Raw genomic sequence first — 27,751 nt, forward strand, 5'->3', positions numbered from 1 at the left:
GGCTGATGCTTATCCTTAGCAAGAATAAAATTGACAGAGGAGAAGGAGAGGAGGGTCTGCTTCCCTTTTTTCTTCAGCTCAGAACTTTTGCTTACTTTTCTCTCTTTTGTGTAAAGCGTGGATAGCAGGAAAAGGATTAGCTTACCGCTGTGGAGTGAAAATGTTCTGGACTATAAGTCCCTTGCAGTGGGTACCAATCCTTCCACCCTAAAATGATTGAACTTTATTTAGAACATGTTGCCCCACTCTTCTAGGTCAGATACTGCTATGGACTTTAACCATGATTAGACATTTTAGGAAGAGTGTCTGGTTGCAAAACTGATGATATGATATCATGCCACCTTCATCTATTTCAGGCTTTGTTGCAGTATATATATATATTTTAGTACAGAAGGCATTATGGCATAATAGCCTGGCAAGTTCATCCCATTATAAGTGCTTGAGGTGGGGATATGATTTATTCTGTTTCTGCAAGTGATTAAACAAAGGTCTTTAGTGCAGATTGAGACTATGGAGTGAGATATATCCATTATTTCAATTCTCTTTATATAGTTATGGGAGACAGGAATAGTTTGTGGCTTCAGGATTGGTTAATAGCTTAGACAGAGGATTGATTCAACTTCTTTTCAGGTGACCTTTGATTATCTGATTGGTTCATTAGGCTCTGGGATTGTTCTTGACATTTTATTTTATTTATTATTTATTTATTATTCATATTTATAGACCGCCCCCTCTCCCGAAAGGGACTCGGGGCGGTGTACAGTCACTAAAATACGTTATAAAATACATACAAAACAGTTAAATAATTAAATACGTAGGTGGAGGAGGTTGCAAGACTGTACATAGAATAATAAATATTAAATATAGTATATAGTGTATTAAAAACTTTTTAAAACCCCAAACCCAATTAAAATGAATAAATCCCCGGGAGGTAGAACTAAGAAAGTGCCAGGCCAGCTGATTGAAATAGGTGAGTCTTTAACTTTTGCCGGAAGGAACGGAGGTCGGTGGTAGTTCGAATGTCAGGGGGGAGGTCATTCCAGAGGGTTGGGCCCATCACAGAGAAGGATCTACTCCTAGGTGTCGCCCGCTGGCATTGACTAGCAGACGGCACCAGGAGGAGCCCCTCTCTGTGTGAGCGGATAGGTCGCAGGGACGTGTGTGGTAGGATGCGATCCTGCAGGTAACTAGGTCCACTGCCATGGAGCGCTTTAAAGATGGTGATCAATACCTTGAAACGCACCCGAAAGGCCACAGGTAGCCAGTGCAGCTCGCGCAGGAGAGGTGTTACGTGGGAGTAACGTGTACTTCCCATAATAACCCGCGCGGCTGCGTTCTGAACTAGCTGCAGTCTCCGGACGCGTCCCAAGGGAAGCCCCATGTAGAGAGCATTGCAGTAGTCCAGGCGAGACGTCACCAGCGCATGAGTGACCGTGCGCAGGGCACTCCGGTCCAGTAGGGGGCGCAATTGGCGCACCAGGCGAACCTGGTGGAACGCCCCCCTTGCCACGGCTGCCACATGGTCCTCCATTGACAGCCGGGCATCAAGGAGGACGCCCAAATTGCGCGCCCGCTCCACAGGGGACAATTGTTCGCCCCCTATGGCCAGCGATGGAGTCAGCTGGCTGAACCGAGGCGCCGGTAACCACAGCCACTCGGTCTTGGAGGGGTTGAGTTTAAGTCTGTTGTCCCCCATCCAGACCCCGACGGCTTCCAAACACCGGGACATCACTTCGACAGCCTCGTTGGGGTGGTTTGGGGTTGAAATATACAGCTGAGTATCATCAGCGTAAAGATGGTACTCAACCCCAAAACCACGGATGATCTCACCCAGCGGCTTCACATATGCGTTGAACAGGAGAGGCGAGAGGACCGACCCCTGTGGCACCCCACAAGTGAGTGGCCTCAGGGACGATCTCTGCCCCCCTGTCAACACACATTGCTTCCAGTCGGAGAGGTAGGAGCCGAACCACCGCAAAACGGTGCCTCCGACTCCCATCCCCTCCAACCGGCGCAATAGGATACCATGGTCGATGGTATCAAAAGCCGCTGAGAGGTCTAATAGGACCAGGATAGAGGAGCAACCCCTATCTCTGGCCCTCCAGAGATCATCGACCAACGCGACCAAGGCTGTCTCAGTGCTGTGCCCGGGTCGGAAGCCGGACTGGCGTGGGTCTAGATAGTCGGATTCGTCTAGGTGTCGCGGGAGCTGCTGCGCCACCACATTCTCGACAACCTTCGCCAGAAAGGGGAGGTTGGAGACTGGACGATAGTTAGCTAGCTCCATTGGGTCGAGCGCAGGCCTCTTGAGCAAGGGTCTCACCACCGCCTCTTTCAAGGCGGTTGGTAAGTATCCCTCACTCAGTGAGGCGCTCACCAGGCCCAGGAGCCAGCCTCGTGTCACCTCCCAGGCTGCCAGTACCAGCCAGGAGGGGCACGGGTCCGTTAAACAAGTGGTGGGTCGCAGCCGTCCACGCAGCCTGTCCAAATCCTCGGGGGCAACAGAGTCAAACTCCTCCCAGAATGGTCCCTCAAGACTCGCTGTTGGCGGCTCGTCTGGTCCACTGACGGAGGTCCACCCGCTCCGGATCTGATCGATTTTGTCCTGAAGATATTCCCCAAACTCCTCTGCTCTACCCTGTAAGGGTGTCTCCCGCGCCCCCTGCGATAAGAGGGAGCGAGTCACCCTAAACAGGGCGGCAGGGCGGTTATCCACGGACGCAATAAGAGCAGCACAATGTCTACGTTTGGCCGCTCTTATTGCCACAAGGTAAGTCCGCAAATAGGCTCTTACCTGTGTTCGGTCAGATTCGGAGCGCGAGGATCTCCACCTGCTCTCTAGACGTCTCCTGTGGCGCTTCATCACCCTGAGCTCCTCAGTGAACCAAGGAGCCCGGGTGGGTCGATGCCGCAGGAGAGGTCGCAACGGCGCAACCCGGTCCAAGGCCCCAGTCGTCGCCCTATTCCAGGCAGTCACTAGGTCCTCGGAACGGGAGCGGGACAAGGCTACAGGTATTGGCCCAAGCTCCGTCAGGAATCTATCAGATTCCATCAGGTGCCTGGGGCGGTACCAGTTTATAGAGTCTGGTTCCGCCTCCTCGCGGTGGGGGATAGCGCCAGGGAAGTCCAGCCGGAGGGATGAGTGGTCTGACCATGACAGGGGCGTGATAACTAAATCCCCTATTCCCAGATCACTCGTCCACTGTTCAGATACAAAAATGAGGTCCAGTGTGTGGCCCCCTTCGTGAGTGGGGCCCTGCACTAATTGGGTCAGGTCCATGGCCGTCATGGAAGCCATGAACTCCCGAGCCACCTCGGAAGCCGCTCCCGTTGACGGCAAGTTGAAGTCCCCCATGACCAGAAGTCTGGGAGTCTCAACTGCCGTCGCTGAGATTAGCTCGAGGAGCTCGGGCAGGGCTGCTGATGCATAGCGAGGAGCCAAGTATACAATCAGCAAGCCCCACTGCCTCCCTGGGCCCCAACTCACACCAAGGGACTCACACCCGGGTATCTGAGGAACAGTGAACTCCCTCGGCTCTAAACATTCCCGCATAACCACCGCCACCCCACCACCCTTACCCAGGGCCCGAGGCTGATGGAATGCTCGAAAACCCGGTGGGCACATTTCCACGAGGGGTAAACCACCTTCGTGGCCCAACCAGGTCTCCGTTATCCCTGCAAGGTCTAGCTCCCCCTCTGAGATCAACTCATTAATGAGGGGGGCCTTGTTGATGACAGACCTTGCGTTGCAAAGCATCAGCCGCAGGCCCTGGCTCTGTAGCACCTGTCCACCTAGGCTGCAGGGGTTGGTACAAGCGACCGGGCGTAACCAGCAGCCACGGTCTCCCAACCGACCTTGGGATCTTATCCTGTCCTCGCATCCCCTCCTCCCCGCGACCGTTGTAATAGGACAACCCTCTGCTATCGTGACCTTTATATTCCCCCCCTCCACCGCATCCCCGTCCTTCCTGGACTCACCCGTCTGTCCGGCTCTGGCCGTCCTCCCGGTCTGATTAACCCTCCCCCCCACCCTGGGACCCCCTAAAAACAGTATAAAACATTTTACTAAAAAGCCCCTCAGCTTCCTCTTCTTCCACCTCTCGGGGTTCACGAACCCGTCATCAAGGCTGGCCCTTGAGAGAGCCAAGGGCCATACCTGCGAGAGAGGGGCCTCCCGCAGGCGAAACAGGTCTGTCCTCGAGTAAATGACATTGTTGTTTGGTAATGCATCTAGCACAGGGGTGTCCAAACTTGGGAACTTTAAGACTTGTGGACTTTAACTCCCAGAATTCCCCAGCCAGCCATGCTGGCTGGGGAATTCTGGGAGTTGAAGTCCACAAGTCTTAAAGTTCCCAAGTTTGGACACCCCTGATCTAGCATATCCACTTTTGCTTTGTCTGGAGAAACTGGGAATGAAAATGGCATTCTCCAGACTTCAACCTCTCAGCTTCTCCTTGTCTCCAAAATGAAATAAGGAGTTGGAATGGCTGAGTGAGAGAAAATGAAATTCACTCAGTCTAGACAAGTTAGTCCATCATTTTTGTGTTACTTTAGGGAAAAATTAGTCACACCAAAGCTGTGATTGATGGAAAGTTGTTCTTACATATCACTGTCTGCAACCAGAAGTACTTTTTGGCAAAAAGGATGTGGAACAGATACATTCAACTATTATTTTGCTATTAAGTGTCCAGTTTTACTAACAACCACAAGGAAGATTAGCTACTGGGTAGAAGAGATATCTAATCACATTTAAAAAGTGTGAATGTTTGCAGTTATGGTGGTGATGAAAAAATATCACGACATCACAGACCTTTAAAGCAAAAGAAAGCTAAAATAAAATCATAAGACCATTAAACTTAGTGGTTACTTTATTTACAGTAATGACTGAGTTGTCAATCCCAATTGTGGTCACTAAACGAGGAGTACCTATCTTATACTTTCTGATTGCTACAGTATGAGTTTACTGTAAGTACTGTATAGAAGGTTTTAACTACAGAAGTTGAAATTGTTGAAAGGAAGACTTTCTCAGTTCTCAGGCAATATCATCATATTGAAGCATACCACCTGGAAAGAAATGGTGCAGGACAGGGGCCAAAGCCATAAATTTATCTAGTATGGCTGGAATACAAACAGGAAGAAAATTCAACATATATTAATTAAAACAAAGGAAAGTCAGATTTTTTCCCCAATGGGACTATGATATATGTTTGAGTATAAGTATAAATCTTTATTACAGTCAAAGACCAGCAATACGCATTACTTTTTACAATATGTTAAAAAGCACTGACATTAAGATATAATTAAAAAGTATTGACGCTAAAAGTGGAAAATAATATACATGTTCTCAAATTGTTTGGGTCACTCCCTGGTTTACCTGGGTGCAAAGCCAGTAAGTATGGGAGTAAATACAATGGTCCAGAAATTGTTATAGATATGTCCAAATAATTGGTACAAGATGACAACTATACCTCTGTAACCAATTTTTTTTCTTGTGAACATTGCAGCAGCACAGAACTTTGCCACTGCATACGTGGTAGTCGGGTTTGTGTCCTGGTGGAGAAAGCCTAGATAAAAATTGTCTGCCCTTCCTGGCAATCTCTCTAATAAGGGGAGAATATGGGCAGACCTACATGATCTGTATAGCTCACAATGTAATAGGACATGTGAGATATCTTCAACTTCTCATTTACCACATATACAGATCCGTTCTGCTATTGGTGTTCTCTTATACTTGCCCTGGAAAAGTGCTGAAGGAAGAATGTAAAATCTGGCTCTGAGGAAACCTATTCTTTGTTTTTCAACATATGGGTACTAAATGATTGCTTTTTGTTTTGTTCTATTGTTTAACTGATGCCTAAAATTGGCCTTGCTTCTGATGTATTTCATATAATTATCATAATTCATATAATATCAAAGATGTTTGTAACATATAAAATGACATTTCTCTTTTAAAATTACACATTTTCTGTGAACTTGCTTATTCAATATGTGAATCTGTGTAAGATAACTTAGGAATTTTCATCAGTCAACTTTTCATCTCTCTCTCACACACATACACTCGCTTTCTCTCTCTCTCTCTCTCTCTCTCTCTCTCTCTCTCTCACACACACACACACACACACACACACACACGGGGAAACCCACAAAAAAGCCCACAAAAGCATACATATATTGTATTTCATGTATACTAGTATGTAGCATAATTACATTTTAGCAACAATATAGCTAATTCTCAGATGACATCCATTTGTTCAATGACTCCTTTCTATCATTGAAGTGGAAAATATTTTTGCTAAATTCATCTTCAGGAATGAATGCTTATGAATGTTCAGTGTAAGGCTACAGGGTTTTTCCCCCCCAAAGTGCCCTGTTTAAATTTGAATTCTCAGTGTTTCGGTTATTGATATTATTTCTTCAGTTGGATGGTATGAAGGAATGGTGTCATACATTTCTCCCAGGATGGCTTCTTCTCATTTTCTGCCTTGTTCTTTAATATTTTGTAACTTGCTTTGGGAAATATGGGAAAGATTTTGGTACAGCAGCAGCAACAACAAAATGTTCAGCGAGTACTGACCCTTGTTCAGCCTTTCCCATTCAGTTTCCATATGTGCATGCATGTGTGTTTATATGACAGTTCATTATTTAAGTTTACTCTGTCAAAATAGGTTAAATATTCTTTGGGAACTATGGCTGCATCTTTGGTGCATGAAAATCATGCTAAATATAGGAAAGACTAATCTGATAAGAAAAGCATGACAGACTGCTACCATGAAAAATATTTTGTCATTTCTTTCCTCTGATTTCTGAGAGCATTAATAAGCTGTGAAATGTTACTGCAATAAATTTCTGAGAGTAGCACATAGCAACAGCAAATATGACTGCAGATGATTCATTCTAATGACTTGACTTCTGACCTGTTTACAGATATATGACCAAGATGGGACACTACAGCACTTTATTGATGGTGGGGAACCCAGTAAGTCAAGTTGGATGAGATATATTCGATGTGCACGGCACTGTGGGGAACAAAATTTAACTGTAGTCCAATACAGGTAAGGTCTATTTCAGTTTATCCAACAAACATTTCAATGTATTTGCAATAATATTTTGTCAAACAAATGTGTATCAGAAAGCAACAAAAAAGGCCATATGAATAGCATATTTTAATGCAGCAAAAAAATAAATAAATGATGGCTTTGTAAATGCTCTTACGGGGAAAAGCTGTGCTTACCAGGTTGTGTCTAGAGGTAAGTGCTTTTCTTAAATGAGTGTGAGCAAAAAAAAATTGCACTAAAACCATGCGATGATTTTCTGTTAATATAAAAACAATCAGTTACCTGAACTGGGGGTGCATAATATCAGTCAGCATAAGAAACTCCAGAAAATGTTAACACTCATGCTTGCAATCAAGCTGTATCCTGCAAAAATTCCTGATAGCTCTATTTGCCATTGTTTAGAAAACAAGGCCAGTGCAAAAATATGATTTGATCCATATAATTGAACTATTCTGCTTTCCTTTTGGAAGAAGAGTTCAGTTTTAAGGCAATCTTAAAAACAGACTACGAACTATGTTGGATTAGACTGATGCTTCGTTTATCTATAATATTCATACTGCATCTATATTGATGAAAGTAACCCCTATTAGATTCAGTTGCCCATATTCTCCATAACCTACTCTTGGTCCCTCAGAAGCAGATCTGAATTTAGCTGTATGGTTCACTGATCAATCAGAAAATTGTTTAATTCCCTTATAAGGTCATTGAGTTGAGTTCCCACTGGATGTATTTCTTCTGTGCAATTGTGTGAGCCTAATCCATTTCGGGGCAGAAAGGCTCGGTGAACACGGTCATTGCTTTGCATAGTGTAGCACATGTTCTTTATGTATCATTCAGATGCATGTAGGCTTGAAAGTTTAGAACTTTACTGACATAAAAATGTCAGTTTCTCTGTGGAAAAACCAGAAAGCTTTGGAGAAACACTTTCTCTTAGCATCTGTCCATTTATAATTATCTAAGAAATAAATGACAAATGTGAGGTTGTATTTGGATGTAGAAGTCACATTTGCAAACAAAATCACCTAGTAAATGTGCTACATAGCTATGTGAACTTTCAGTCAACAATATTTCCCTTTTTAACTCTGCCCTTAAAGCAGCAAGATATATATATCAAATAACAGTCCTGAAAATCCAAAGGACATTAACCTTAGCATGCTGCAATGCATTTCCCACAGCAGTTTTGGAGGGCTGATACAAAAAACTATCATATCAGCTGAGATTTTGCCCCACAGTACAATGTGTAGGTCACCACCTGCTGTACTGCATTTTCTATAAGGACTCAGGGACTCAATTTATAATATCTTATCTAATAAAATTTCTGAAAAATACGTATCTTTTTTTGTCTAGCCATTGTTATAACATCAGTACAAAGAAATTTCTCTGAATGTAACCAAATTCTGCTATCTTGTATGTAAAATTAGTCCAATTTTAATTGTTCATTGTTAATCGTCTACTATTCGCAATATATTATTGTGTTTTAGCTTTATTTTTTACTGTTATTGCTACTTTAATGCTTTTATTTGCTAGTCTGTGACCATAATAAAGATTTATTGATTATCCTTTTAAATTCAGAAACAATGATTTGACACGATTAGGAATTATGGCAATATGTACACTGACAGCATATGCACCAAAGACAAATTCCTTGGGTGTCCAATCACACTTTGCCAATAAAGAATTCTATTCTATTCTATTCTACTTCACGGCTAATTTGGCAATTGCTATATTAGCTTCTTTGTTTTGTTTTATTAAAAATGCGTATACTTTTAAGTTGACAAAAATCATTTTTACAGTTGAATAAGAGAATAAGATGAATAAAAGTAGCTTCACAATCCAGAAAACTTTCATGAATGCAATGATCATCATGCCTTTAATTTTTACAACTTAAACATGAAAGTAAATAATAGGAAATTAAAGGAAAACAACTTGCCAATTTGGGCCACTAAACATTTTGTGTTAGAAGAAGGTTTTCAATATAATATTATTAGTAAAAGTAGGTTGTGGATCCCTTCATGAAAAGCTCATCCTGCATGTTCATAGAAACATGGACTTGTCTATGAGCAATTCCTTCCTTAGGGAAGAGAGGTCGAACAGTTTTATCCTGTGGCTGGATTGTTTTAGTTCTTGGGGGGCTCTGAGGTTTTTAGTTTTTAGTTCACTGAAGTTTTAATGTCAGCTTTTCTATTAACATGGGCTTTTTTGTTCACTGTGTTCAGACCCCTGCTTTGATAGATTACAAATAATTTAATCCATAGCAAAATTAAAATGGAAATTAATACATTGTTGTCATAAAGAGTACACCATTTACAACTGTTGAAGCACAATGGAGAGGTTGTGGGAGATGGCAGTGCACCATGTGCCACATCAGGTATGGTGCTAGTGTGATGCAACCAACTCCTCCCTCCATGTCTGTCACTCAAGTTGCCTAAACAAGAGTGTAGATGGTGTGTTTGTAATCGAGGTATTTTCTGATCTACTAAGACAGTTGTGAACATATGTTGTCCTTATGCAGAGTGCTGTGTCACATCTGATATACTCTTAGAGGAAAGAGAGAAAGAGAAAGAGAGAGGAATGATGTCATACTTCTGCTTGCTCTTCCAAGAAGAGGGTAGAAGGCTGCTCCTAGTCAGCAGATAGAGTTGCTGTTCCCCCAAAATTCACTGGCTTAAACTGAGCATATTTGCAAGCAAAAATACACATTCTCAATCAAACTCCAGCCATGGGAAACCATTAAACATCTGTCAATATTAAACAGATCTTATAGCCTCCTGTTCATTCTGTAATTGTTGCGTAGAGTTTTCTCTCTTGATCTGTTTTCCATTGCTTTAAAAAAAAACAGTTTTAAAAAAAAACCTGGCATCTATCACCAGGGACTACATCCAAGTGTAAAGAAATAAAAAACAAAATGTTGGACCCTGAAAATCCATCTAATTTTTATTGTACATGGACATCCTCCTCACTGAAAGTCAGATGGTTTAAATTCATTCTGTTATGATTTGTAATATCTAAATGGAATTTTCTTCAAAGAGCCCTTGATTGATTGACCCTTAGCTGAACGTTTTGTTTTTATTTTGAAGCTGACAATAATGTTTGTTGGCATGTGTTCTGCTTCAACTGCGTTGGGACGCCACGAAGCTATCTTTATGAGTCATCCAACCACAATACTAAATACATGTCAGCAAAGGAAATATTATCCGAAAGAGGAAAAATCCCTTTGATGTACTTCAACATGCAGAGATTTCTGCAAGTTTTGGAAGCTCTGTGAGCTTGTAAGGAATGGTGTATGCTTACACTCCGCCCCCCCCTCTTTTTCTGGCCTACTCCTCAGAGACCACCCATTGCTCGAAAACAGTTCAGTTCTTTCAGCACCAAAGTGTGTCATTGGGTTTTAGCACATTCTTTTGCTGGGCTGCTGTGTTTATGTTAGGTGAAGCCAAACAGAGAGACGAAAAGTTACAAGGGTGAAGTACAGAGTAGACTGTATTTTTTTTCCCAAAGTCAGGAGATGCGGGTGATTTATAACTCTGCCCCAATTTGATTTTTATGTAATGGTGGAAAGAATTAATAAAATGTGCAGCTTGGGTGAAAATAGTGGGAGGGGTAGAGCGTGAGGGCAGGAGAGAGAGAGCAAGACTTGAGTTTTTGTCAGATATTCATAGAAGGTTGGGGAAAAGGCATTCTGCTTAGCCAGCAGTGCCCTCCTGAGACGGGGTGGCAGTAAGCGAGGAAAATAACAAGATAAATGAAATTTTTGCAGCTGCTCGTAAAATATTGAGAATCTGCACTTTTTTATTGATCTTTATGATCCTGTTGCCAAGAGCCACTTTGCGGTGACAAAATATGTTGACAAGTGCATATCTCACTGCCATGAAAAATGTGGTTAAAGATTCTCCTTATGTCGGCAGTGTTACACCAGAAACAAATTGCACCACTCTGGCCAATTTTTTTTACAAAGGGACTGAATTTAAGGCTTACCATCCTACAAGCTTTTATCTCAGACTTCAAGCTTTTAGCAATTCTTCACTGCAGGAACCAGTTCAGATACAACTTTTTCAAAACTCCATTTATATCTATGCTTCACATGAGGTGGTGTTATAAATGGCCCGTCCTTACTTCTATGGCTATATCATTCTGCAGGGTGCTATTCCAGGTAGAAAAGAATGCTCATCTTGTATTTATTGAATTGCTATCTATCACATATAAGGATATTTTATGTTACTGTAACTGGTTTAGGTGACAAACTACAGTGTCAATATAATAATTTCTCTTTTGGCTCCTAAATGACTATTTTCAGTTAGTTTTACGACTGTCTGTAGCCTTCCCTGATACTGTTTCAGATTGCGTGCTTCCTTCTAAGAAAATATTATATTAACTACATTATAAAATGATACATAAAGGGAAGTATGAATGAATAAAGAAATGGATTAACCCGAGAGACCTGCTTTGTATAGCTCTAGTTTAGTCGGACTGTACAACTCCGTCCGACTTGTACAGATCTCAGGCTGTGCTAAGCACAATGAAGTGGTAGCATGCCTTGGTGCAAGCAGATGGATTTCCCTTGAGTAGGTATCAGAGGTGATATTCAGCAGGTTCTGACCAGTCCTTGAGAACCGGTAGCAGAAATTTTGAGTAGTTCAGAGAACTGGTAAATACCACTTCTGACTGACTCCATCCCCATCTATGCAGTAACCTTCCCCTGGAGTGGGGTGTAATAGAGATTTTACAGTATCCTTCCCCTGTCACGCCCACCAAGCCACACCCACCAAGCCACACCATGCCCACAAAGCCACGGCCACAGAACTGGTAGTAAATATAAATTTGAATCCCACCACTGGTAGGTACGTATGTGTGTATGTATGCGCACACACACAGAGCAGGGCAGAATTGAAATGAATCCAAAGAACTTCAACCTATAATACATATAGCATCTCCTTGCTATTGTTTAAAACAGTTCAACTTTGTTCAGGCTACAAAGAAGACAAAGAAAAGTTGTGTTAAGGAATTCCATTGAGTTAATTCTATTAAAATTAAATCCATTGAAAATAATTATATTTTCAAAATGTTCCAAAATATTCAGCCTCCCAGTGTATTATTCTGTTATGATTCTGTTAGTTTTGTGAAAATACACTTGGAACATTCTGACATGCCAGACAAGTGACTTTGCTGAGAAAGTATGGATCCATTGTTCACTTTTGACTATATTAGCGACTTTTAAAAACCTGCAAGATTATTCTGGATTCTCTGTCAAAGAAGACATATAACTTATTAATTATCTACATATCCGTTTTAAGTCACTGAATGCTAAGAAATAAAATATGTGCCTTTTTATGCCCAGAATATCTCATTTTGAAATGTCACATTAACTATCACCAATTGGTGATAGCTCTTTATCAGCAGGCGAGCTGGCAGTTTCCATGATGGTACTTTGCTCCATTAGACATTTTCAGGGAATTAGGATTACATTCAAAAACTGTACAAGTAATGCTAGTTAGGCATGATATATTTAAATTATATTCGTAAGTAAAATGCTGCAAGCTTGAAAAATATTTGAAATGTATGGGTTTTTAAATTGTCTTAAAAAGTTGTTGGGCACTATGTAGTATCAGGCACTTTTAAATAATCTTAGATTTCACATAACTGTCTGCTTTGCTTGTATGCTGTTGGGGGGGGGGGTACTAGCCACAATTTAGTTCTTTATTTATAACTCAACTTCTGTAAATTAAAAAAAGTGAAGCAATACTGAATTTTTAAAAATACATAGCACGCTTTTACTCTGCAGAGTAGAAAAGATGAACTTCTTCACATTGAAGTTGATTTCTGGGGACAATAAGACACATCCCTACAGCTTCCTTGTTAGCAAAACCAAACTGTTTCGCTGTTGCTGCTTTCTGGGATTTTGCTTCCCAACAGACTTTGATATCTTAGTGGTATTCCATTCTAATATTAGCCAAATCAGAACCTGACTTGTTTTACAAGCAACATGTAGCCACTTGCTGAGACCTACAAATGGTATTGAACTTCAAAATGCTCTTTTATGGTAGCCGCTTTATCACAGTCTAATAGCTGTACCCACCATCTATTAGCTTTCCCCCATCATTTCTTAAGATAGTAATGTGTATGTCCTGAGATTGTTGCTTTAATGGAATCAGGTCAAGTAGACGTATGATATCTGGGACTAACAGAATGCGTTGCTTTTGCTAGACAAAGTTTTCACTCAGGTGATCAGGAGGATGCACTTTAATAAAAAATATCTTGGGGTTCTGATTCATTCTTTCTTTCTCTTTTGTCCTATGACTAGATCAAATATATTCTACCGAGCTTGCATGGATATTCCCAGAGGCACTGAGTTGTTGGTGTGGTATAATGACAGCTACACATCTTTCTTTGGGATCCCTTTGCAGTGCATTGCACAGGATGAGAACTGTAAGTGGCATTATCAAAAAATAGTATCTTATTTGCATCCATGTTTTGTATTTAGATTAAAGTAGATCCTTATCCTATGATTTTGTTGTATTTAAGTACAATGACAATAAAGATTATACTTATACTTATGAACTGAATCATGTCAACAAACAAACATGAATTTTCCATCTTAGATATGAAAAACTCTTTTGAAGGTGCTAACTATGGAAACTAGTAGTATGATAGTACAAGATATAGAATTATTACTTATGATTATAATAAATATTTGTTGTATTTGAAGACTATTAACTTGAGGGTTTGCAAGACTATTAACTTAAGTACTGCAACACTAATCAGCGAGAAGCAGCTCATTATCAAAAAGAATTTTAAGAATAGCAATAGCACTTAGACTTATATACCTTTTATTAGTGCTTTTACAGCCCTATCTAAGCGGTTTACAGAGTCAGCACATTGCCCCCAACAATCTGGGTCCTCATTTTACCCACCTCGGAAGGATGGAAGGCTGAATCAAGCCTGTAAGAATAGACAGGCTATACCCTTTCTTTCCATTAAGATGTTAGTTAGGATATGGAAAACCCATCAACTTAGTGAGCATTATGGAGCAATATTAATCTTATAGATATTATGAGATCAGCAGTGAAATTTATCACCTGGTACATCACAAAAGCTAGTGCCACATCCCCACTGTGTGCATATACACTACACTAGATAAACACCAAGTCTGTATCTTTTTAAGTTAAAAAAAGGGAAGGAGAAACTGACCTTGCTCCCAGTTGTTGCATATAAAGAAATGCATTCTCCTGGAGGAGGAGGAAACGTCGCAATGATACAGATGTGCGGTCTCGATGCTCTGAGATCGCAGCCAATACTTTTGCCGCTGGGTGGTCCAATCGGACCTAAACCGTCCCGCAGAGATGGTGAACAGAAGAATACGTCTTGATGATCTCAGGGACATTGCAAAGTCCCTGATCGATCCAAGATAAGTTCTTCAAGCTAGCAACAAAAAATCCAGCCATTAGGCTGATGAACTCAGGGCGGCTTCAAAACAGAAGGATACGGAAAGGGAAAGTGTTTCCAGCTGGTGAGGAATTTTTACAGTTTTAAAAGAGACTGCCTATAAAAAACTTAAAATTAATTTAAATTGGAGAACAGAAAAAATAAGCGGCAGAATTAAGTTTGGAATGGTTTTGGACAGTGGGTTATCTTACTTTTTAAATGCTATGGTCATGGATGGAATTTATGCAAGTCTTTTAAAACGAATGGATTAAGTTTTCTTCTTCTATTTTTTTTCTTTTATTATTCTTTGTAACCTATGGACTAAAATTCTCCTCTTTCATTACTGTGGGTGTTCTTCTAACTCATTCAAGAATTGGACTTTTTTTTTAACTTGAAATACAAAAAAGATACAAAAAGAAACAAAGAAAATTGCAACAATAACACTGCTACTTGGAGGCTGGAGGTTTGTGTATTGGAAATGAAACACTCTTACTTTTCTCACTGATTATCCTGGCTTGGCCCTACAAGGTCTCACTGCTTGTTTATAGAAAGTGATAAAAAGAAAAGCATACAGATGTCCCTTTGAAGTATATCTTTAACCAGAGAAAAGTGAAAATAAAACTTTATTGTGAATCTATGCTTAATCTTGTTAAAACCTTCCAAGCTAGAGCAGCAGTGTTTGTTAGCTGGAGATAATGGCACAATTTCAACAGCAGAAAGAAACTTTAAGTCTTCAAAAGATATTCTTAGAAATAAAGAAATTATCAAACACATTTGAGAGGATAGAGAAGAAGTTGGAAGACTTAAAGCATCTAACAGTAAAATATGATGAAGAAGTTGGAGATGTTTATCAAGTGGAAAAAGTGGTGGTTAAAATCCTAAAAATTGAAGAGGAAAATGAATATAAAGAAATTAAAATTGCTGATATTTATAGTGATTGGTTTGTCTCTGAAAATGGAAAGAGTGGAATACTGAAAGAGGAATTAAATGGAGGGGAAATCTACCCCAGATGGCAAGACACAGAAGAAGAAAAAACAAAAGAATTTATGGATTTAAAGAGAGAAATGTTATTAGCAACATCATTGATAACACTACCGACAATCAGAGATAAGCTGATTAAGGAAACAGAAGAAGGGCATTGAAATTACATGAGAGATTTTATAAGCAAGTCGTTGCTAAGAGGAGTCCATACAAATTTGATTAAGGAGATGATTAGAGGACTGACACCACAAATGCCAGAAGTTATGAGACTGTTTTGCTACTGGAAAGATACAGGTTGATAGATGGAAGAGTATAATTTAAAACTAGTTAAACTTAGTGAAATTTAGTAACAATAGATAAAGTTAAATAAATAATTGATAATGATAATAATGTATACAATGTGTAGTGTTATGATAAGTAATAATTGGATATGAATATTGAATGGTACCCATGAAAGGAAGATTAGAAATCCTTTTGGATTACATATAAAAGTTAATGAAAAGAACTAACTTATACAGTTAAGTCTTGATTATTAGGGGGAAAATGTTATGATACAGGATATAGTCAAATAAAGTAGGGATAATGAGAACAACATATATATATATATATATATATATATATGTATGGGTACATCATAAGGAGACTGGATGCAAATTGTAAACAGTGATTTGGAAAGGAGGATTAGAAAATTTTGTTATTAAATATTATGGATGTTTAGCTAGAATGGGACATAAGGATTCAGTGTTATTGGAGGATTTTAGAAATAGTAAATGAAATGCCAGTATGTCGTTATGTATTAAATCTTGATATATTTTATGATGAAGGACGTTTAAACAATTATAGTCAAATGAAAATGGAGGTATGGTGATGGTAACATGTATAAATATCTGATTTAAAATACTTGAGTTAATATGAATTATGATTGATGACTGTGGAAGAGATGCACGAAAGTCTTTTGTAACCAACTGATACACTTTCTACAGTATGTAAAGAAGGAAGATTTTATGCGTTGTGTTTCTTTTGAAAATTAAAAATAAAATAAAAATTTCTTAAAAGAAATATATTCTCCTATGTTTAACCTAAATGAGAGTGGTTTGCATTCAAAAGGGAGGGACCTGGCCCAAATATATCTGCATCAGTTGTAACATGTTCTAGCCACTGCATCCTCGACAGTCTCAGATGCTAGATCAAACAACCACAGATATATAATGGGGAGACAGAGTAAAAACTGATGTAACAATATGTCCACCTTCTCAGTAAAACATTTAATATAATTTATTTGTTCCCAGGCTCTGTACATAACTCGACCTGTCATGAAACCTATTTAAGGCAGAACACAGCTTGTGTTTTTTATTGTTTTTATTTATCCTGCATCCATTTCCATCCCATCTTCCTCTGTTTTGCAATGTGTCAAATTTTACATGAAATTTAGAAAGTCAACAAACTTATTCTCTTGTTTTATGGAAATTACGATAGGTATAGATGACACATTGTAAACGAAAAAACAACCACGATAGCTCCAAATTTTGATTTTATGAGGAGTATAGATATTATGGCAAAGCACAAGTGCATTTAAATGGGGATATAATGGATTGCCATTTCTGTTCCAGATGAGGAAGTGCATGAAATGAAGTGTGAGATGTCATTGATATTATTGCTTGCTGGATAAATAATTAATTTTATGGTTTCTGAAATATGTCAATTACACACACACATGTCATAATTGCAAACAACTGTAATTATTTTAGATATCTGTTACACTTGAAAAATTGAATTTCATTTACTCACGTTCTGTGTACAATTTTGTATATTGCTCTTATTCCTGTCTATTCAGATATAAATTCCATCTCATGCACAATGATTCTGGGTGGCATGCAATTAAAAAGTATAATAATCAAATTAAAAAACAAAGAATAATTTAAGTGAAGGGATGTGGGTTATGCCCATCCCACCTGCTTTGAAAAGTGCTTGTTTGAAGAAAATATATAAAACATCCAGATTTATTCATCTATTCATCTGAATTGAATTGCCTGCCTAATAAATTGTTTTTCTTCATGTATATTTGTGTAGATTGTTTGTTTGATACTAATTGTATATCAATTTTTCAGAATGAGGTTTAAAATTTGCAAAAGAGAAATAATGAAAAAAAAATCAAGTATAAATGTTAGATAGGTATGTCCGAGATTATTTCGCATTCTTATAGTGAATAAGATTTGGTTGCCATTGTTATGAAAATGATGATTAAATTCTGAAAACAATTGGTTATCATGGGTTGCAAGTAAGATTTTCCATTTTTCTAATGCATCTGCAAAAGAAAAAAAACACAATGGCTAAAATAGTCTATTTTTGCAGTGCTGTTTTCCACTTAACATGATGTTCATGGCATGAGGAAACACCCAGAAGTGAAATGTCAAATTTGCTTTTGGAGTTCCTTTTTAACACTTCCTGACCACCATGTACAAGACTGCTTGTGTAGACCAGGAAAAAAATCATTGCAATGCTTATCTGTTTACCTCTACTATTAGAATTCAGCGCTTTATTGTAAATACAATGAAAGATAAGTAGATTATGGTGTGTATTTATGTGAATTGTTTTTTCATATTTTTGAAGGCTGTGTTATAATGACAGGAATTTTCTGTTTTCCCCCCACTCCCCACCTTAGTGAACGTTCCTTCAACTGTTATGGAAGCCATGTCAAGACAAGACACTCTCCAGCCATTCAGCAAAAGTAGCAAACCATCCTCTGCCCCTCCACAGCGATCCATAGTCTTTCCACAGACTCCATGTAACAGGAATTTCTCTCTTCTGGATAAATCGGGTTCTCTCGAATCAGGATTTAACCAGATCAATGTAAAAAACCAACGAGTCCTCGCAAGTCCGACATCAACAAGTCAATTAAATTCTGAGTTTAGTGACTGGCATCTTTGGAAATGTGGCCAATGCTTTAAGACTTTCACCCAGAGGATCCTCTTGCAAATGCATGTTTGTACACAAAATCCTGACAGGTAAAAACACGGGCACTCTTTACTTCTCTATCTGCTTATATAGACAACATTGCTTTTGCTTTATCAGGCTGACACTCTTTTCAGCAACAGAGCGTTATTAGGAGGAACCTGTGCAGGGCAATTCATCTGCAGCTGTATGAAACATACAGATAATGGCTGTAGGTTAGTGTTATTATTTGTAAAAATATTGGGCACCTAAAGAGACAGATAAGAGGAAATGGCTAAGAATATAATCTTAGTTTGGTGCATCTCTTGGAAAGTGGAGGAGGGAGACAAAATAGAAGGAAAATATATGGATATACCAGATGGGGAAAAACAGGTCAAGATAATTAAAAGTCATTTTATCTTTGAGAGATAATATAACTTGTGGCTCAGCAGCTGTCATAGCCATTTCAGGGTTCCCTATAGTGTGCAATGTGTGTGAACTTAATTAAGTACTAAGGGGTAATGAATTGGAATTTTTTGCTTAGCACTATTTTTCTTCAGAGCATGCAATGCCATAAATCGTGCAAAGCTGTCAAAAGGAAATACCTACTCCACTAGTGATGTGGAGGAAAACAGATGCCATTTATTCAATAAACTAATATCCACACCGAAGAAAAATGTTGACTAGATACCTCAGAGTCAAAGTTGGTTGAAAGTTTGTCAATACAGAATTTTATGGCCATGAACTGAGGATGAAATTTAGCTGAACAAGTGAATTAAAATTTCAGGTATCCTGACCGGTGGCCCGATAGAGATAATGGAACTATTATTTATGAATCAAATCTGGTTTATTTGACAATCATGATAGCTGGCAGCACAAAAGGCAAAAATCAAATTAACCCAATACATATATTGTTTGGGATTTAGTGACAAAGAGGTGCTTTAACAAAATGATTGAATGTCCTGGAACGTATTTTCAGAAACAATTCACAAATATTGTTCTTATGCTACTTCAGTGATGAAAAGGAGCCTTAGCAGATTAGAGAGAAGTTTTGAAAGCCGATGTGCTATTTTAGTAAACATTTAATATGTTTTCATTGCTGAGTATAAATCTTCTATCATTTTATAGAAATCTCATCAAAATACATTAATCATGTTTACTACTATAGAACCTCAGGTTTTTTCCCCAGTAAATCTTCTATATGGGATTTGCATTAGAATAAATTAATAAATGTGTTGAATTAATAGGTCATCATTTTCAAGAAGGAGAAGAAGGCATTTTCAATATTGCTTGAAAATTTCCAAAGGAATTTAAACTATTCAACCAGAGATCTAAATATGTTTGAATGGATGCAAAGGTCTCTCATTTTTTGTTCATTTCAATAAAGTGATAGACTGTATGGTGAGATATATGTATTTAATGGTAATATCTCCACTGAAGTAAATTAGCTAATTTTCCAAAATATTTATGCATGTACTGTAGCGTACATCAAAAACTCTTTGCCTGTAAGAAATCAGATCTTTGGATTAAAGTCAAATTCATGCTACTATCCTCACTGCATTAAAATGTGTAAAACATTGAGCCAATAATTAAAGCATCTACAATAACAATTTTGAGGATTAAAAAAGTAAGAAAGCATGACATTTTTAAAAATTCAAATGTCCATTGCTTCCCACAATTAATTTATTTGAACATTTAATCATACTAAATTATAATAATGTTCCTAAACATGGCTCAACCTATCAGTGAATCTTAAATGTAACCTTGTATTAATGCTGAAGCTCACAAAACAATCTTGAAATAGCAGCCATTTAGGTTGTTTTGCTATAAGATTGGGCATAGTCTGAAGTGAGATGAAGGAAGATGTTTTTCATCATGTTTTACAAATCACGTTTGAATTTAACTGGAGGTTCCACACGTATTACTCTGCCAGAAAATAAGATCTCCCCAGATAATAAGCCCTATCAGGCTTTTGAGCCCTTGTGCTAAAATAAGCCCTCCCCGAAAATAAGCCCTCCTTGAAAATATTGCAACACAGCAGCAGCCATGAGGTGACCACGCTCACCACCTCCTGCACCTCAAAAATAATAAGACCTCCCCAAAAATAAGGCCATGTGCTTATTTTAGGGGGTCAAAAGAAAATAAGACCATGTCTTATTTTCAGGGAAACACGGTAGAAAAAAACATGGAAACTCATTTACCTCTGCCTCTTAGTATTAATGAAAATCTACACCAGTTATTTTTACTTTTAGTACTCACACAACTTATATATTCTGGAACCATTTTCAGATATTACAATAAGGAACTGGTTAGTAAATGTAAGCTATGAATAGTCCAAAGCATGCAAGGGTAGTAGAAAATACATTTTTCAATCAATACATCTAGCATTGAGTACTTGTACTTTTTTCAGTTTTCCAATGATGTATATTAATATTAGCAATCATATTTTTCTCACCAAATAAAGAATATGATTGTATGCATGAGGATATTGTGCTTGCACTTTTTGTCAATGTTTTTGTAGTTGAGTAAAGCAATTATATAAAGTGTGACTCTTAGTCAACATCATTATAGTGTCATTGTTCATCCCAGAAGATTTAGGTTGGAATACACAACTTTTTACTACCAACAGATCCATGAGCTAATATAAGGTTATCACAATGTTCTTGGAGGTGAAGGTTTGTTTTGCCTTATCTTATGTGCTCCCAACTGCTTGGGGGAAGGGTCAGATCAGTAGTAGGTCAACTCTAGCAGCAATTCAAGGGATTAGGTGGCAAAACTCTTCTTTAAACAGTTACCTTACACAAGACAGAGCTGGATAAAATCTCATTATAAGCAGCTTTCTGGATTTGCTTTCTGCATACAAAAAGTGAATGCAATATTAACATTATTTTACAAGAGTAGTGTTTGTTTGTTGAGAGTAGAGACTGCTAGGGGAATAAGGACAATTTGGAAATTGAGATTATCACAATTCTGTATCAGAAGAATACAGATTATCCTTAAATCCTTCTTAAGAAACAATGTCCTTTGGTCAACTAGTCCTCTATCTTGTAATATATGATAAGAATTTCATTTCGAAGATACACTTAAAAAAAATTTTCTGGATTAATTAAGAACTAGTTTATGGATTTTCTGGAAAATTATTTGTGGTTTCAGTGGAAAATATCTTGTAATGGATGAAGTGAATAAGACTTTCCTATCTAGGTTATAGCTGCTATTCAGTGGAGAATGTTGGAGCCAGATTTGGGGACAATCAAGAAATTTTCCCAGTGCATGTATTTATAATTCTAGGGGAATACTTGTAGCTCTTGATAATAATGTGCATTTTAATACTGTTGTCATGTATGATTAATAATTTAATTAGCATTTAAAACTATGTATTAAAAGGGACACGGTGTATAAAGGGACATGGTTGGTTAGTGGCTTAGACGCTGAGCTTGTCGATCAGAGAGGTCGGCAGTTCAGCAGTTCGAATCCCTAGTGCTGCGTAGTAGAGGGAGCTCCTGTTACTTGTCCCAGCTTCTGCCAACCTAGCAGTTCAAAAGCATGTAAAAATGCAAGTAGAAAAATAGGAACCACCTTTGGTGGGAATGTAACAGCGTTCCATGCACCTTCGGCATTTAGTCATGCCAGCCACATGACCACGGAGAAGTATTTGGACAGTGCTGGCTTTTCGGCTTTGAAACAGAGATGAGCACTGCCCCTTAGAGTTGGGAATGACTAGCACATATGTGGGAGGGGAACCTTTACCTTTACCTTACTACATAGTTATTAGTCCCATACAAAGCATACATCTTCACTTCTAGCAAAGTGATTCACTGCATGGAGATAAAGAGGACATCTTCTTCATCTTAATAAAGCCATTTGTTCAGCCGTCAGCACTGGGCTAATACTGTGAGAAAAGGCTTGTCTCAGACTTCTGACCCAACATTATAAAAGTGCTTAGGGAATAGGAAGTTTTCAGAATCCTTGCAGCCTGAAAGACCTTCAGCACATGTTACATTTCTGGCTTGCATTGTGGCTTTGTGCATTGTCAAACCTAATCTAGTGTGGCAGCACATCAACTGAGCTCTGCAGAAAAAGCCTGAAAGAGGTTCCAGAGCAGAGTGAGGTAAAACACTACTGTCACTTTGCTCTTATAGATGCAATGTCTTTAGTTTGCAAAACAGTAGAAGCTCATGCCGAAGCATTCATTCCATGTTGCACTGAAGCAAAATGCTTCATAGAAATTGTTCAAATCATTCAAAGGATAGTCACTGTTGTGACTATTACTAAAGAGTGGAATATGAACCTTATGTAACTCTTCTTAAATTGCCAATAAAAGGACTTTCTAGTCATGTTCCCCTAAGCAGAGTGTCCAACACCACAACAGATTAAAAATCCACTTGCTTTGATAGTAACACCCTTGACCTGCCCATGCTTTGACCCATTCCTTTTGCCATTGTTTCTGAACATGGGTATGATAAACCTTTCTCTTCTTTTCAACAGTAGCAGAGATAGGTTTGCAGGTCCAAAGTTAGTTCTTCCCCCAAGTCATGCCTGGTTACTTTTCTCCTGTGTAATTCACTAACTTGAACTGGTTTGTGGATATTATGGCTGGTTGCTCAAGTAGATTTGACAGTAAAATAACTGTGAGTGATTTGTGACAAGGATAGAGACATTACGTGCCTGTAGCATGATTATAGTGGCAGAGTGCAAATGCTTTTCTGCATAGAGAATGTCATTTCAAAAGGGGGGGATTGTTTTGCACTTTTATTTCTACTAAAACAGAAGAAATATATTCACAAAGCGCACAGTGTTTTAGCCTGTTTTCAGCAGTAACAGTAGTAGTACAGTATAGTATAGTACAGTATTAGTATAGTTAGTAGTAACTTCTGTCTCATTTTACAGTATATATTGCATGGATATTTCATTTGGATTTTCTATTCCCATTCTAGGTGATAAGTATCTATTTTAATTTAAACCTAATATTTTTCTAATTAGAAAAAAAATAAGAAATCGTCTGAGGTGGTTTACTATGACTGATTATTTCTAGTTACTCCCAGGAGATAATTACACATTGTGTGCTCTTTTTAATAGCTCTTCTATAGGATTCTACAAAAGCCTTCCTTAACTCTCCAGAAATCTGAAGCCAATCCCTTTTAATAATAATGCAGTAAAGGGGTCTCACGTTCTTTATGATATGATTTTAATTTTGGAAAACGTATTATAAGAGAAAAATCAATAGAATTATTTTTTCAGAATAATGATATGAGAAAAATGTATAATGTTTATTTATATTAATTAATAATTGATCAATTATATGATATAATATATGTTATATTATTTTAAAGGCAGCAGCTTCAGCTTTTAAAAATGTATGGTAGACAATAACATCCCCAGGGCAGAAATTAAGTATGTTCAAGTTTTGTATGTAGGCAATGTTGAGTTTTATAGCAACTGGATTTCTGGAAACAGTTTTCACCATTTTGGTTACATTGTCTCTTGCCAGGTGTGGGAGAGGAAGAATTAAAAAAAAGGAACAAAGGTTCTGTCTCATATAAAAATGGGGTAGAAAGCCATTCTGGCTGCCATCTTCATTTTTTTTACATCCCCTTCTCTCCTTAGATGCTGTTCCTCTTGCATTAAAATGCATTTTTAAATTGCTAATTAATTTAACGCTTCTCCTGAAATCAACTTAGTCTAAAATTTAGAAGCACCTCTAGAAGTAATTGGCCAAGCGGTTTCCAAGATTTGGTTTGCTTGTTTGATTGTTTTGCCTGGTTCTTGACCCATTAATAATCGTACCCATTATTCCATGAACCAGGATTAGAAATCCCTTTTCTCTTCTGTTTTTCTGCTGCAGAAATTCCCAACAATCCCATTTGGGGGGCTCCAGAAAGGGGTAAGCAGAAGCCTTCAATCAAAGTGATTTTTTTAAAAAAATAACCTTTTCATAATGCATTTTAATTAAAAAAGCAGTTCTTACAATACGCATCATTATTTTTTTAATGTCATGCACAGTCTACCATGCATTTTCAATGATAAATATATATGATTTAATATACATATATTGATATTGCTCCTGACAGTTTCTTAAATAATTTAAAAAAACATTTGTAGCAAATTTTAATTTGATAAATTAAATGTTACATGTATAATATATTGATTGATTAATAAATACAGCATGTTCAAGCTTATATCATGAGCTATGTGCTAATACAGGTAACTCTTGATTTACAATTCATTTAATGATCATTTGAAGTTACAACGGCACTGGAAAAGGTGACCTATGACCATTTTCACACTTCTGGCCATTGCATCATCCCCTTGGTCATGTGATCCAAATTCCGATGCTTGGCAACCATGATCCTTTTTTTGCGACCTTCTGACAATCAAAGTCAATGGGGAAGCCAGATTCATTTAACAACCCTGCTACTAACTTAAGAACTGCAGGCATCCACTTAACAATTGTGGCAAGAGACGTCGCAAAATGCGTCAAGACTCGCTTAGCAAATGTTTCGCTTAGCAACCGAGGTTATGAGTTCAATTGTGGTCGTAAGTCAAAGTCCATCTGAATGTGCATCACTTCCTGTCATCTACTGATGAGCACATCAGATCAAATATGTTTCATCACACATCTGATGAAGCCACATCATGATGCCACAAATTGCTGGGACCTGGGAGGAGAAATGGAGGCAGCTGGCCCTTGGTGATGCCACAGAGGCGCTGTGCTGGCTGTGCACTACTTCCTATCATTTATTTTGGTTCACTGATTTGGATTTTTTACAGCACACAAATGGGCCATAGCACAGTGGTTGAAAAACAGTGTCTTGTAGGCGTGTGTTTTTAGTGTGGTAATATGTTGAATTTTCTTCAGATATATTCTTTGGAGTATCTTGTTTGATTTTAAGAGCAATTCAATCGTGCCTATCATTTCTGCTTGATAGTAACCATGAGCCACTGTGGCGCAGTGGTTAGAGTGCAGTACTGCAGGCTACTTCTGCTGACTGCAGTTTGGCAGTTCAAATCTCAACAGGCTCAAGGTTGACTCAGCCTTCCATCCTTCCGAGGTGGGTAAAATGAGGACCCAAATTGTTGGGGGCAGTATGCTGACTCTGTAAACTGCTTAGAGAAGGCTGTAAAGCCCTATAAAGCAGAATGTAAGGCTAAGTGCTATTGTTATTGCTATCCAGAAATCTACCTGCCTTTCACAAGCAGCACATGAGAACAACAGCATCCTCCTGTTTAGATTTCCCATTATATTTAGATATTTATGAAGATATATCTAAAATGTTACAAGTTATATATGTTATCACCAAAAGCATTGTTACACCAATCACTACCCCAGTTCTGCATTAGCCATAACAGTAGCTTTAGTCACTGTAGGTTATCTTCTTTGTTACCATCACATTTTTTGAAGAGAATGTAAAATAATGATGGACACTTTGCCAGGATTTGGTCCTCTGACTATAGAATCAAAGAACTGACAATAAATTAAATTTAACTTAAATTTAAATTCTTCTTGCATAATTGCTTCTAAAAAGCTTGTAGAGTTACTTGTTTGTAGTTTAATATTCTAGATAAGTGAGGTATTTCTGTCTAATATTACTATGATACAGCTGAATATTATTTGCTTATGGCAATAATATTTTTTATTTTACATTAAAGCTTAGATTTAAGAAATATGAGCAGAATACCTGGAAGGGACTTTGTTTGGGGGGAAAAAAAACCTTCATCCCTTCATTTCACCCTTCATCTCATGGAGTGATTTCATCATAATATAGCCTCTCTTACAGAAAATTATTACTATTTATTGAGTAAATCACTGAGCAATCACTATACATTTCTTTTATGGAAAATGATAGTCTTGAAAGTATAGTAACCGCAGGTTTTCTGACAAATGTTAAGGGCTTAGTATATATATCATTCAGTTGCAATTGTTTTAGAGATATTATTGTTTATAAACAAAGAATGATTTGATTTTGCAGAAAAAAATTAATCACCTTGAAATAAGGAATTAATTGATTTTATTTAGTGACTTATTTGTTTATTTTGGTACCAGTTAAAAAATAGATAACCAGGGGCTAATAAATGTTAATGATCCCACTCATTCTCAGAAAATCAATTCATGATGATTACAGCACATCTTGGTTTATCGTTTTACTAAAAGAATCTAATACTAAAAATATCTTATTACAGTACATTATTATTATTAAGTGCTCCAAGAAAAAAGAATACACTATAGTAAAATATTTAATCCTTACTAGATTTTTGTATGTTTGACTTATCACCTTCATTTTCTATATAAAAATGAATAGTTCCTTTGAACAAATACCGAATTTTCTTTCCAATCATAAGAGTAAGCATCAGAATATAACTTTTAATATGTAGGATTAATGCAATATCTGATTTTTTTGAAAGCCTGAAATTTATGTACATTGAGCTTTGTATGAAAGGCAGCTACTTCAACATCCAAAAATGTTATATACATGGCAAATTTTCTACATGAAGTCTGAATGGCAGGACAAGGAGGAAAATGAAGAAACAAGGATATATAAAGGTTTCATTATTAATTATATAAAAGAAAGAATAAAACAACTGAGTGTACTAAAAGCCATAGGATTTGCAGAGCTCAGAGATAGTATGTCCTAATGAAGTGTCCTCAGACCACGTAAAGGGCAATAATGTCCTGTAAATAGATACTAGAAAAAAGAATTGAGAAATCATATCTGTCTATATCATCTCTCCATCTCTTGTCTCTGTCTCTGTCTCTGTCTCTGTCTCTTTCCCTTTCCTGTCTCTGTCTGTCTGTCTGTGTCTGTCTGTCTGTCTGTCTATGTATATCATCTATCAATCATCTATCTACCTATTATGATTCTCTGTGTCTATCTCTCTCCCTCTATCTCTCTATCTCTATCTGTCTATTTATCATATCATATCTATCTATCTATCTATCTATCTATCTATCATCTATCTATCTATATCTATCTATCTATCTATCTATCTATCTATCTATCTATCTATCTATCATCTATCTATCTATCTATCATCTACCTACCTACCTACCTACCTACCTACCTACCTACCTACCTATCTATCTATCTATCTATCTATCTATCTATCTATCTATCTCTATCTATTATCTATCATCCGTACGAAAATGATCCAATAATAAACCAAATTTAATTCCAGAGTGCTAAATAAATTTAGTACAATAAAGATACAGTATCATCTAGAAGTATATTACATCAGCCTTCTCAGTATATAGTTCTGGCTTCTGCATGACAGTTCTTTTTCATTTACTGGCATGAATCTGTCTGTTTATTAGCTATCTGTCTGTCTATGTCTATCTAATCTATGCATGCATAAATCCTTTAATTAGTAGC

At 37.8% G+C, this 27,751-nt stretch overlaps 1 protein-coding gene across 6 annotated transcripts in view; it reads left to right on the forward strand.

Moving 5' to 3' along the window:
- PRDM6 (PR/SET domain 6) overlaps positions 1-27,751 on the forward strand; it is a 119,121-nt gene that overhangs the window by 78,313 nt on the left and 13,057 nt on the right. For 5 of the 6 annotated variants that reach the window (XM_081944443.1, XM_081944441.1, XM_081944444.1 and 2 more), the window contains 4 exons: positions 6,925-7,052; positions 13,354-13,478; positions 18,118-18,460; positions 24,229-24,267. In XM_081944443.1, the coding sequence (XP_081800569.1) occupies positions 6,925-7,052; positions 13,354-13,478; positions 18,118-18,460; positions 24,229-24,267 (635 nt within the window). The remainder of the gene's footprint in view (positions 1-6,924; positions 7,053-13,353; positions 13,479-18,117; positions 18,461-24,228; positions 24,268-27,751) is intronic. The other variant, XM_081944440.1, reaches the window with a different exon arrangement.

Source organism: Natrix helvetica (assembly GCF_964273705.1).
Source record: "Natrix helvetica genome assembly, chromosome: 2".
NCBI classification, from domain to species: domain Eukaryota; kingdom Metazoa; phylum Chordata; class Lepidosauria; order Squamata; family Natricidae; genus Natrix; species Natrix helvetica.